This window comes from Ursus americanus, chromosome 1 (assembly GCF_024610735.1).
Source record: "Ursus americanus isolate L20-20 chromosome 1, mUrsAme1.1.p, whole genome shotgun sequence".
Taxonomy (NCBI): Eukaryota; Metazoa; Chordata; class Mammalia; order Carnivora; family Ursidae; genus Ursus; species Ursus americanus.
Window position 1 is genome coordinate 100,777,738 of NC_142127.1, and position 13,845 is coordinate 100,791,582.

Consider the following 13,845-nt stretch of genomic DNA (forward strand, 5'->3'; position numbering starts at 1 on the left):
CTGAGAGCATTTAAAGCAGCTAGGCCAAGCTATGATGTGTGGTGCTTAGAGGTATTAATGCATTTTCAACTTAGGATATTTTCAATTTATGATGGGCTTTTTGGGATATAACGACATCGTAAGTCAAGGAAGCTCTGTATTTTCTGGCTGTGTGCTAGCCAATGTCTCATCCTCCTGGGAACGAACTCTGGCCTACAGAGCCTTAGGCTTGTTCTAGTGGGTGCAGAAGAAAAGGGCTCTGGGCCAGGTACTAGCATCTAGTGAGTCCCTGCCAAGTGCCAGATGCTGGGTTAAGAGATTTAGATGGGTTTATCTTGTATGATCTGGAATGTATGACATGGAAAGACCTTATTCATTCACTCTATTGATGAGCATGGATGGAGCACCAGTGATGTGCCAGAAACTGCTCCTGATACTGGGTCGTAGTAACAGATGAGGCGTATAGTCTCTGCTCTCATGCAGCTTGGAGTCACTGTGATATTTTTTCTCCCATTTTTTCAGAGGAGGAAACTGGTTTCTAAGAGGTCAAAAAAGTTGCCCCCCTTTCCCAGCTGGCCCTGACAGAGCCAGGAAAGGAGACGAGAGCAAGCCCTTGCTCTGGCCCTTCCCCCTCCACTTCCGGGTTGTGTCCCCCCACCCCCCGCCCCGCCCTGGGAAGCTTGTTCCCCGCTGTGCACACGTTTTGCTTGATGCATCCATTTGAGAAGCAAGCTTGACTCAGGCTGCCCATGGCTCGTTCTGATTCACTATGACTGTACAGAGAGCTGGACAGACTTCCTTCTGGTTAATGAGTACGAGCGTCCTAACTGGGCTAAGGCTGGGCTTGTATACTGGCATCACCCTGGAGCGTGTTGGCACATGAGTGGGTGGCAGAAGTCGGGACCTCCCTGTGATGTATATAGGCACTGGCCCCATAGAGGACGGCCTTGAGACTCGAGGCTAGCCCGGAGGAATGCAGGAGCCCCACTGTTCTTCTAGAAGCTGGGTTCCCACTGCGTCTGCCCCACACCCTGACTTCCCACCCAGGCGCCAGGATCCCACTTGGAACACTCTTCCTGACGAGCAGCTTCTCTTGGAATTGACCCACCTGTTCCTTTGTTAACAGAAACAAGAGCTCTTCTGTGCGAGGTAATTATGAAGTGATGGAGCAATACTGGGAATGTCTTAGACACGACGGTTCTAAAGAGCATGACAGCTGATCACCCTCAATGCCCTGTTAGGGCACCCACTCTCTTCTCGGGGTGCCCAGAGTACCTGCTGGACGGGGAAGGCTGCAGAGAAGGGTCTCGTTGTTCAGCTCAGGAAAACTCCTCATTCTGCCCTCACGTTATAGCTGGTCTGAACTTCCAGGAGGCAGATCCGTGGTCGTGGACTGTCATGGGGATCAAGAAAGCTCCTCGCAGCCTGGGGTAGGAATCCCCGCAAAGTGCTGGGCCCTAGCTGAGTTGTTGAACCCATTGGAAATAGGGTTTTCTTGGGAAAAGAAGTTGCCCAAGCTTCAGGCTTGTTGACCCACACGCTTGCTTTGCTGCTCTTTGGAGAGACGGCATTTCAACGTGGTAGCCAACAGGCAAACGTTCTACCCAACACTAACCCAAGAACAAGGGGTGTTTCTCTCAGAAGAGCTGCAAAGTGGGCCTCTTTCTCCCCTTTCCCAAATGATTGGTTCTCACTTATTATTATAGGCTCCTGAGGGCAGGGACCAGGGCTTATCTGTTTATCTGTTTCCTGGCACGTAACAGGTGCTTATGCAAATCTGTGAATTGCCAAAGCATCTTCCTAAAGTGGGCACGTGGAGGCCTTGGGATTTGCAAGGTGCCCATAAGGTTGTGTTCCTAGCAGGAGAGAGAGAAGGCAGGCAGGACCACTTGTCTTTTCTGATCTGAGTCTCAGCTGTGGGTCCTGTGGCGGGAGAGCCCCGTGGTTAGGGGTGTGGGTTCTGGAATTTGGCAGCTCCGGGCTCACACCGACCCACCTCCACCACCCACTCATGCGGTACCTTCCTTCCTCCCTGACCCACTTCTCAGTTTCCCCACATCCAAGATGGCAGCGCTGCAGCCAGCCTCGTGGGCTGGGTGGGGAGAAGTGAGCTTCCTTGTGTAAGATGCTTTGCTCTGGGCCTGGGCCCCACAAGACCACAATCCATGGCAGCCGCTGGTCACCTTAGGAGGGACCATCTGAAACTGCTGCTAGTCAACCATTTTTGACCTACAAAATGGTGGTTTCTCATAGTTCAACTTGACATTGTCACCCCACTAACTGTGTGGAAGCTGGCGCCCAAGGTGAGCTTGTGCTGAGGTCCCTGCCCACCCCTCCCCCAAGGAGTCAGCCCCCACTGGAGACACAGGCGCACCTGCACAGTCACCCCCTACAGCTCCCTTCTTGCTAGGTGGGGAGACAGAAACCAGGGATGTAGGTTCTTGCCCAAAGATACACAAAAAGGGGACCTAGGACTGGAACCTGATTTTTTGACTCCTAATTCAGTTCTCTTCCCTCTGTTGGTCTCAAGCCACTGCTGTGGTGGGAGCCAGGGCTGGGTGCAGATGGGTCAGCTACCTGCACGGGGTGCTAAAGCACCACCAGAAATGTAACGAGGTGCGGGAAGATGGCATTTTCCAGAACTCCTCCCCGAGGCAATACAGCAGGGCGTTAAAAGTGTCTTGAGTCCCAGCTCTGACACTTCAGTGTTAGTGAGCTCAGTTTCCTCATCCATACCATGGGATAAAAGTAGTGTCTATTTCGTGGGGGTGGCGTGGGTATTAAATGAAAGCATATTTGTCATTTGTATTGTAAACATTAACAGGTATAAATACAATTTACAAAAAAAATATTAGAAATATAGTAGAGCCCTTAAAAGAGTGCCGGCCCTTCATAAAGGCCATGTAAGTGTTGCTGTGATGATTGGGAAGACCTTCGGGGACGGTATTGTCAGCAGGCGTGCCAGTTTGGGCTGGTGCTACGTTGCTGAGAATAGAGAGGAGCCCTTGAGTTCATGCAGAGCTTCCTTTTCCTCCACACCTGCCCTCCTGTGCCCACTTTGGCTCTACATACACATGGGACAGATACTTAGACAAGCAGCCTGTGTGGGACTGGGTTAGCACGTGTCCACAGCCTCCCCCTGCATGCCACCCTCTCTTCCACAGGGGCACGGCTCTCGGCCCCTCAGGTTTTCAGAGGGCAGGGCTAAGGCCATCCCTGCCAAGTGCTCAGACAGGTCCTGGTCCTAGTGAGCACTCTTTGTACTTGGCTATACATTTAACTCTCCATCCCCACTAGAACACAAACCCCCCAAGTCCAGGGACCTTTCTTTTATTCACAAAGCATCCCGAGTTTCTAGAATGATGCAGAGCACGAGGTAGGAACACAATAAACATTTACTACATGAATGACTGCATTTGCCCCCACCCTAAAGGAGAGCAGGGTCTCAGGAGGGAATTTGGAAAACAGCGACAGACACTATGGAAGTCAATTCCGGATACTTTAAGCTGGGCATTCCCCGCTCCTCCCTAATTTGCCCTCCAAATTCTGTTAAGTTTGCTGCTTGCCCGGCTCCTCTTTCAATCATTCTGTCTCTGCTTCATCCAGGCTTTTATTTTATCTCATCTGGGAGCTTGCAACAGATTCATCTTTTGCCTGCCCCCCTCTTCCCTGGAGCCAAAAGAGGGACTTCCTAAAAAATAAATCAGGTTAGACCATTCCCTTGCCTAAACAAATTTGCCATCTTCCCATTGCCTCCAGGCTGACATCCAGCTCTGATGGCCGAGGAGCACAGGCTCACCAGTGTTAGTCATCCGGAAATGCAAATCAAAACCCCAGCGGGATGCCACTTCAACCCCGGTAGGATGGCTGTTATCAAAAAGACACAATACACAGGGTGGATGCAGAGAGATTGGAACCTTTCTACATGGCTGGCGAGAATGTAAAATGTTGCCGCTGATGTAGAAAACAGTCTGGCAGCTCCTCAGAACGTTAAACATGGAAGTACCACAGAACCCAGCAACTCCGCTCCCAGATAAATACCTAAGAGCTTAAATAAACCCTTGATCAGTTTTCTAGGGAACACTGTTAAACTGCCTCTTTCTCCCCCATTTCATTTTTATTTGTAATCATACTTGATTCTTCCCCATTACATTTCATAACAAAGTTTCACCCTCGCTGCCGTCGTGTCTACTAACCTCTGCGTCCTTGGGTTCCAGTTAGCGGGTCTAGATCTTGCCATGAAGACTTAGTCCTTCCATCCACGTTGAGGCAATCACACATTTTTACCTCGTGCAGCAATTACCCTTCTTCGTTGTGTTTTGTCATATTGGCCTAACAATAATATTTATTATGGATTGAATAAAATACTGATAGATTGCACTCATTTCTCCAAAATGTTAAATTAAGTTTTAAATAGATAATACATGTCCACGGTCGGAAAAGATGCAAGAAGGAGAAAGGGTATACAGAGGAGAGGCTGTGTGCCTCTTACTGCTCGCCCCGCTTTCTACTTCCGCTCCCCACCAAAGGCCTATTGCACGTGGGGCTCCCCAGGAAGCAGGCTCTAGAACCAGGACAGGACAGTTGATGGGGGCACCTCCTGCGGGTCAGCTCAGTGGGAGCGAGGGCAAGGCAGTAGGCCCGGGCAGAGGGAGTCTCTGGCAAGCCTCAGCTGAGCCCATGGGAGCCCTGGAGCTGGGCCGGCCCTGCAGAGCATCCCAGGAGGGGCAAGGGAGCCAGGCCTTTCTGTTCTGGGCAGGCTGGTCATCAGAGGCAGCCCTTCCTTGGGTACGACCTCGGTTATTTCAGCTGATGTCAGTCCTGTCCCTCCTCCTCAGAGCTGACAGCTGAGAACCCATCTGCTCTGCAGCCAGCACTCCCTGAAGTGGGAACCAGGTGGCCCAGCACGGAGACCACTGTCATCCACAGTCCCCAAGTCATCTCCAGCTGTCCCTACCCTTTTTGGTCAAATACTTATTTTTTATTTTTATTTTCTTATAGTCCGGAATACCCTTCCAGCCCGTGTGAGCTGTTAGGAGCCCCTCTTTTCCATTCCCAACAGCCCCTCCCTGCCCCAGGGGTGGAGCCCACATGGTGGGTGCCGCTGGGTCTTAGCTCCAGGCAGCCTGGGGAGGAAAGCCTTGAGAATCAAGGCCTTTTTTTCCCCACCTTTTTTTCTTTTTTCTAAGGCAACTTTCTAGGGCTCTGCAGTTATAAAAAAAAAAAAACCCTCCCATGTGTCATTTTCTGGCAGTTGGACAGCTGCAGAGCACCGCTCGGCAAGCGCGCCTTTCCTACCCAAGGTTTAGCATTTGATTGATGACTTGGGTTTGGAAAAAGCAGTTGAAGGTTATCACAAATCTGTCGTAAGAAGGTTTATTAATTTATAATAAGAATACAGCACAAAATACTCTTTTCCAAATACCTTCTCTCCAGCGTCCCACGGACAGACTGCTGCCAAACTCCCTGGGAGGCCTGTGAACAATTGGTAGACAGGCTCTTGGAATGTAATAGAAGGGGATGAACCCCATGTGGTGAGAGGACAGGCCACCCCAACACTGGGTGGCTTGCCTGTGGGGTGAGCAGCACCTGCCTGGGAGAAAGGCTGTGGCCCCATCTCAGGTTGTGACTGCAAGAGACTCATGTTCTTATCCTGTGCCCACCTCCAAGCCCCATGGCATCCTGCCCTGTCCTGCAGAAGGAGAGGGTGTTCCAGTCAGGAGACCGTGCCTACAGAATCCCCGCTCTGCTCTACCTGCCTCAGCAGAAGACTCTGCTGGCCTTCGCAGAAAAGCGGATGAGCAAAAAGGACGAGCACGCAGAGCTGATTGTACTGCGCAGAGGAAGCTATGATGCATCCACCCACCGTGTCCAGGTAAGGTAGGGTGAGGCTACAAGGGCTCCTCTGGGAGTACAGGGACCATTCCATCCTTAGATGGCTGAGGTCTAGAAAACAGGCACAAGACACACTGAATCCAAAGAGGGACCCAGAGACCTATCAGGGATGGGGCAGAGAAGGTGTCCCCAGGTGATCACCTAGAACTCACATGGGATCACTGTGAACAAGTCCAGTTGGCCTGGCTGCATCTGCTTTATTGCATGATGGGACAAGTCAGTCAGGAGACTGATGTTTGGAAAGCTTCCTACATCCCTGAAAACCTAAGGGAGGAGAAGTTTAATATCACACAATGGGGGAGGGGTTGTATCCTTTTAGTAAAATTAACCTACGGAGCAGGGTGAAGGCTGGAATGATTGTTTGTGTCTTGAGGTTCCAGCATGTAGACCAAGTAGTTAATTTTGATGAAGACATCCAAGGCTGGCTTGTCACATTTGAAGGGCTTAATATTATCATTACCTTGTGGTAATTATTACACGGTAGCTATCCAGAGCATCAGGTTTGAAGCAGATGGATTGAGGTCAAGTACTGGTTCCATCAGTTACCAGAGGTATGGTGTTGGGCAACTTATCTACCCCTTCTAAGCCTCTCATTCTCCAGGCATGAGACGGAGCTAGTAACACCTGTCCCCCAGGAATTAGGGGTTAGCATTAGATGAGGCAACAGACGTCCTGCGCTTGGCACAGTATCTACCTCTAGAATCATCCATCAGTGGAGAGCTATTAATGGATGGGGATAGACTACAGAGCTGCAGTATGTATGACTCAGACTCAGGGACTGTGGAAACTCAGTGTGAGTCCTTGGTGTGGTGGTGCTGCCCCTGCTCGGCTGCATTAATAGACTAAGATGTGTAGAAATGGGAGGTGATTGTCTTTGTCTGCCCCGCACTGGTCAGACTGTTGTAATTACTCCAGGGCTTTACTTGTCAAGATTGGGAAGCTGGACTGGGCTGGTAGGTCGAGGAACCAGGATGAAGCTGGCAACGGCTCGTGTCTGAGACATCCTTGGATGCTGGGGTCCAGCCCACGGGAGGTGCCCTGTAATGTATGTTGCTCTTGAAATGAAGAGGGCGCTGCCTCGGAGGGAGTGAGGGGGTCCTGGCTCCCACCGCTGGGCGGAGGCGTTTTACAGATGAATGAGTGCTGCATGGACAGCTCTTTTTGGTGATCTTTGATTTTTACCTTCCCCACACTGCAGTTCCTGGCACTGGCACTGGCATCGGCCATTTTAAAGTTGTTCTTCTCCTCCTTTCTGTCCCCTCACATTCAGTGGCATGCTCAGGAGGTGGTGGCCCAAGCCCAGCTGGAGGGCCACCGGTCCATGAACCCGAGCCCCTTGTACGACGAGAAAACGGGAACCCTCTTCCTCTTCTTCATTGCCATCCCCGGGCAGGTCTCCGAGCACCACCAGCTCCACACCAGGGTCAACGTGACACGGCTGTGCCAGGTCACCAGCACGGACCACGGGAGGTCCTGGAGCCTGGCCAGAGACCTCACCGGCCCTGCCATCGGCGCAGCCCACAAGGAATGGGCCACTTTTGCGGTGGGTCCGGGGCACTGTCTACAGCTGCACAACAAGACCCAGAGTCTGGTGGTGCCTGCCTACGCTTACCGGAACCTTCACTCCCTCCAGGGGCCTTCCCCATTTGCCTTCTGTTTCGTCAGCCATGACCACGGGCACACATGGAAGAGAGGGAACTTTGTGGCCCAGGACACCCTGGAGTGCCAAGTGGCTGAAGTAGGGGGTGCGAGGCAGAGGGTGGTGTATCTGAATGCTAGAAGCCCCCTCAGAGCCCGGGTCCAGGCTGAGAGCACCAACGAGGGGCTCGACTTCCAGGAGACCCAAACAGTGAGGAAGCTCGTGGAGCCTCCCCACGGCTGCCACGGGAGTGTCATCAGTTTTCCCAACCCCCGTGAGGGCTCAGGAGCCTCAGACAAATGGCTGCTCTACACTCACCCGACTGACCCCCAGGAGAGGGCTGACCTGGGGGTGTACCTCAACAAGCGGCTCCCGGGCCCCGAGGCCTGGTCGGAGCCCGCTCTGCTGGCCACGGGCAGCTGCGCCTACTCAGACCTCCAGAGCATGGGCGTCGGCCCTGATGGCTCACCCCAGTTCGGGTGTCTGTATGAATCGGATAATTACGAAGAGGTCGTCTTCCTCATGTTCACCCTGAAACAAGCCTTCCCAGCTGAATTTTTGTCTCAATGAGCCGATCGTGTGCCATCCTGAGTGAGCCCTTTGGAGGCCAGCTCTCGGTTCCCGTCACCCAGAGCGTGCGGAACATCTGCCCCCTGGCTCTTTTCCTCCTTTGATGTTTCAGTCCTAAGGGATTCAGCGTTCAGCCCAGAAGTGGAAGGAACCTGGCTTCCCACAGCCCCTCAACGGGGAAGGTGTGGAGGGCTGTCGCTCTGCATGGCTCAGCCTGCCTGCCCCGACCCCAGCTTTTGTGCAGGTCTTGATAAATGATGGAGTCCAGCCCACTTCTTCTTGGTAAATGCTCATCATGTTCCTGGGGAAAGGCTGAGACAAAGATGTAAATTAGCAGAGGGGTTTGTGTGTGCGTCTGCGTGCATGTGCACGTGTGTTCTCAGTGATGCTTTAGAGGAGACAGCATGGGAGACAGCTTTGCAGGGAGGTAAGGCAGGTCTAGGAAAATTAAGCTAATCTAAGTCATTGTGTTAGTTTCCCAGGGCTGCCGTAACCAATCAATACAAACTTGGTGGCTTAAAACAACAGAAATTTATTCTCTGATGATTCTGGAGGCAGGAAGTCCAAAATCGAGGTGTCGGCAGGACTGTACTCCTTCCGAAGGCCCTAGGGGAGAACCCTTCCTTGCCCTTCCAGCGTCTGGTGGCCCCAGGCATTCCTCAGCTCATGGCTACCTACCTCCCTTTAATGTCTCTGTCTTTGAGTGGCTTTCTCCCCTTCTCCTGTGTTTTCTCTTCTGTCTCTTATAAGACACCTGCCATTGGATTTCCATCACATCCAGATAACCTAGGATAGTCCTCCACTCAATTATAGTTGCAAAGATTCTTTTCTAAATAATGTCACATTCACCAATTCTGAGGGTTAGGATGTGGATTTATCTTTTGGAGCCACCGTTCAACCCATTACGGGCATCAGAAGTGATTTTGGTACAGGTGATGTGGCTAAAGGTAGGAATGAAATTCAGATGAATCAGATAATTCAGAAGAATGAAGGGGGTAGGAGGGGCTGGGCTGTTGGATGTGCATCTGTGGCCCAGAGCTGCTCTGGGATATCCAGTCTTTGTGGTGACAGGGATGCCACCATGTGCAGATGAAGAGAGAGGGGCGAGGGTCCTGTGGTTGTGTAGTCCTTGCCACATAGAAAGAGTAGGGAGAAGGACACTCCCCGGTTGTCATGAGGGTGATAACTGGGCAGAGGGGTATGACACTTCTCTGACCTCTGGGGTCTTCAGGGGCCTTTGTCATATATCCCCGTGGAAGAGTGGACTTGCCCTCCGTCCCCATCAGAGCCCCTCCTACCAACTGGATCAATCTAATAGTTTGATGTCAGCAATCAACGATGACAGTTATGGGTCCTTGCAATTGAGCCATGTTTCCAGGTGGCCAGGCAGTGGTTAAATGGAATTTTCACAGTGTAAGGAGCTGGAGGTGTGGCTTTTGTTCTGGGTGTGTTTCCTGGCACTGACCTCCTATCTGTGTGCAACCTCTCTGTGTGGGGTTTTATGAAATCCAGCTGGAAGGATGAGGAGGTGGGGCCTGGTAATTGCTGGGGTGGAAAGTAAGCCCCACAGCCTTGGGGATGCCCCCTGCTGTCTTCTAAACTCTGCAAAGTTAGCTGTGCAGAGGCCAGAGGCCCAGCCAGGAGAGTGAGGACAAGGGCACATAGGCCAGGGGCAGCACACTGTCAGGAGGTTTAGAGGTGAGGTGGTAGGATAGTATATGATGCAAATGGGGACACTTTAGAAAGTGAAAGGAGGATGCTATCGATAATTATACCAAGACAATGGGCATCACCCAGGACTGTCCCAGGCAAACTGAGCGCTTTTAAGAGAGAAAGACCCACTGAGGATTGTATCAGGAGCTGGCCTCTGCTAACTACCCTGGGAGAGTCAATCAATTAAGGGTCTTGATGTGAGTTAGGAATAGGATAAGACACCTGGACACTGCCAAGTTCAGAACATTATTCTCTTAGACTCTCTCTGTTCACAGAGGTCAGTGGGTCTCAATTCTAACTGCTCATTAGAATTCCCTGGGGAGCTTTTACACCATGATGATGCCTGGGCTCCACCTGTGACCCAGAATCAGATTCAGAATCTCTGGTGGTGCACCCAAGGATGAATTTTTTTTTTTCCAAAATCTCCTCAAGTTATTCTAGTGAGCATAAGGATCAAGAAGTGCTGGTACAGATAATCTCTAAAGTTCCTTCTACTTCTAAATGTATACAAATATCAAAATCTTGCGATTTGAATGAAAAAAGCAACAGTTGAAAAATGCCACTACTCATTGAAAAATGCCACTAAGAGAGTGAAAGGAAAAGCCATAGATGGGGAGAAGATATTTGTAACACTTATATGTGACAACGGACTTGCACCCAGAATATATAAAGAACTCCTACAAGCCAATAAGAAAAAGACAATCCAATAAAAATGGGCAAACGGCTTGAACAGGCACTTCACAAAAGAGGATATCATAAAGGCTGCTAAACACATGGTCATCAGAGAAATGCAAATTAAAACCATGAGATACCCACTGGAATGATTACAGTTAAAAAGACTGACAACAGCAAGTATTGGTAAGGATGTGAAGCAACCAGAACCCTCATGCATTTCTGGAGGAAGTGTAACTGGTATGACCACTTCGGAAAGCTGTTTGGTAGTATCTACTAAAACTGAACATGCAAATATTCTATGACCCAGCTCTTCCACTCTGCAGTATGCATCTAAGAGAAATGAATGCATTTGGCTGCCAAAGACATGTATAACAATGTTCATGACAACTTCATTCCTAAGAATCCCGGAGTGGAAACTATCCAAATGTCAGTCGAAAACAGAATGGATATCTGAACTGGGCAATATTCACACAGTGGAATATTTCACAATAATAAAAGAATGAACTACTACTACACACAATAGCATGGATGGTTTTCCAGACATTATATATTGAATGAAAGAAGCCAGATCCAAGACTACCTACCTGATGACTCTGTTTATATAAAGTTCAAGAACAGGCAAGACAAATCTATGGTGTGTAAGTCAGGAAAGTGGCTATTTCTGGTGGAGGAGAGCTGTCCACAGAGAGCTAGAAGGAATCTTCTGGGTGCTGGAAACATTCTGTTGTTTGATCTGGTGCTGGTTAGGAGGGCAAATCCATACATGAAAATTCAATAGCCTGTACACACAAGATTTGTGAACCTTACCGTATGTACACCATACCATGATGAAAAATAAAAGTTGGACTGAATAGTAAATTTGCTAGTTAGACCTCCAAATCAGCATATTATAATGGGTTGTAAAACTTTGGAACTGAATTTTTGTAATCAATTTTTGGGGAAGAATCATTTTAGATTTATAGAAAAGTTGCAAAGATAGTATGGAGTGTTCCCGTATATCCTACACCCAGTTTCCCCTAATGTTAGCATCTTATGTAACTGTGGTACCAAGAGATTAACATCGGTACACTACTATTAACTAAACTCTAGACTCTATTCGAATTTTACCAGTGTTTCTACTAATGTCCTTGTACTGTTCTAGGATCCAATCCAGGATACATTTAGTACATTTAGTGGAACTAAATTTTTACTACACTTTGTGTCCATGGAGACACACACATACCCACAGATTGACACTGTTCCAGCAGCCCCTCTGTTCGCCTCGTGAGGCCTGGGAGACGAGAGGGCGTGGGGCACGTCCAGGGTGGTCGCCTCAGAAGGCCCAGAGCCTGGCTCTGCAAAGAGGGCAGGCAGGGTGGTCTGCTAAACCCAGTGGTGCTGATAGAGAAGATCTGCCCCTTTCAGTAGAGACCCTCTCCCTGCACAGTGAGATTAACTGGGGGCAAAATGGTGGCCACAGAGAGTAACTGGAACTTGTCCATTCTTAGAGATAAGGCCACACATCGCAAGATACAAAATGTTAGCCTGTAGAGATGGAAGTGAACTTGAAGTCTGTTAAGTTCAGCCTCCTCAGTTGAGGGGGGATGAAAGCAGGTCCCATGAGGTCCAGTAACTGCCTCGAGGCCACACGGTCAGTGCAGGGCCAGGAGAGCAAGTGGGTTTCTGGGCCTTGACCAGTGTCCCTGCATCTGTTCTGAATTGTCTCTACTGTCCTTGTCTGACCATCCAAGAAGTACGAAGGGATCTGTACGATAAGGTTCTGGGACGTGAAGGTCTGCTTGGCCCGTCTCCGGGGCCTGTACCCTTAGCCCTAGGTACCATGCCTCCCTGCCTGGCATGGCCTCCCCAGAGAGGGTGGGGAGAGGGCAGCTCAGGTATCAGCGCTGGTCTGCGGACTCGCCAGCCGGGGCGTTCTAAGAAGGCAGCAACTCATGCAGAGCCGAGAGGAGTCAGGAGAGCTCAGTGCTCCATACCCGTGCTCTGCGTTGTAAGATCTCAGTGCTGGGACCACACCGCCGCCCACCCAAATCCCCATCCCGTGAAGAAGAAAGGAAGAAATCCAGTATTTAAATGTGATACTTTAATCACACTGCCCAAAAGGTGAGAAAGCTGACTGTACTTTTGGCAAGGTGTTTCTTTTTCAAATTCCATTTTTGTACTGTTTTTAGGGGAGGGTTTCAATGGAATAGATGCCAAACATTTGGAAGTATAAAGAGGCAAGAAAAAACCCACCCGTAATCCCACTAACCAGAGGCACATTTTCTTCTGGTCTTTTATCTGTGAAATTTGCTGAGATCATGCTGCAGAATCAATGTGGGATGGGTGCTTCTTCTCCCCACTTGACATTATGTCTGAAGCAGCTACACCGTGTTACATTCTTGCAAATATAATATGGCCAAGAAACATACCAGGAATTATGTAATCATTCCTAAGTATTAGAAATTGAAGTTACTTTTGCTTTTTTTGTTTATACAAACACTGAGATGAACATCTTTGTGAGTAAATCTTGGTCCTCATCTGTGACTATTCTGTAAACTGAATCCTCTAAAAGGAATTATTGAGTCAAAGATGAACATTTGAAATCTCTTGAAATCTGTTATTTGCAAATATAAGGTACAACTCTCCGTTGTGAATCAAAATGTCTTGAAATGGCTTTCTTCTTTTATAATTTTTTAACAACTGAGCTCCCAGAAAAATTGATTAAGTCAAGCTTTTGTTCCTTAATTCATAGGCCATGGTTCCTGCTTTCTCCCTCTGTGGTTTATAATCTAGGTTAAAGACCAGCAGTAGACACACATATAGAAAATTCGAGAATTATAGAGGTCAGAAGGGCCCTTCCTGAATATTCTCTGGCCTAATGTTGTTCATCTGATGAGGCTAGAACAGAAGCCTGTGGAGGTGGGGTGACTTGCCCACAGGCCCCTGTGTGCTTCCTCACCTCCCTGCCACTGTTCTGGACCAGAAGCTCAAGGGTCCCAGCGAAAGCAGGTGGAATCCTGACCACTGTCAGTTCCTTTACTTTTTCTTCAGGCCCGAAGGGTCACTAGTTGAGCATGCAGGCCCTCCTTTCTCCCTAAGGAGACTCTGGGTCAGTGGGTGCTCAGTGTTGTTACCTGAGTCGTGTTATTTCCCCGTGGGTAGCACTTTTTTTCTTTCTAGATCTTTCAATGAGAGTTAGGTTTGGAACACCTGAACCTCTCAGTTTCCAGTGAGAACTAAACTTCCAATGTGCTAAGGACTTATAGCTTTTTCTTCTTTAATCCATCCAGGAAACATTTATTGCGTGCTCATTATGTGTTAGGCACTGAGCTGATGGCATAAAACAAAAGCAAATGTCTCTTAGGGCCTGACTCTGCACCAGGCATTATTCTAAG

The 13,845-nt window shown here is 49.4% G+C and overlaps 1 protein-coding gene across 1 annotated transcript; it reads left to right on the forward strand.

The window, feature by feature from the left end:
* The first annotated feature begins 1,079 nt into the window (after positions 1-1,079).
* Positions 1,080-13,070, forward strand: NEU2 (neuraminidase 2). Its single transcript, XM_045794103.2, has 2 exons — positions 1,080-5,854; positions 7,145-13,070. Exons 1-2 carry the CDS (start codon positions 5,654-5,656, stop codon positions 8,081-8,083), a joined length of 1,140 nt encoding a protein of 379 aa, XP_045650059.2. The 5' UTR covers positions 1,080-5,653; the 3' UTR covers positions 8,084-13,070.
* Positions 13,071-13,845: the final 775 nt, after the last annotated feature.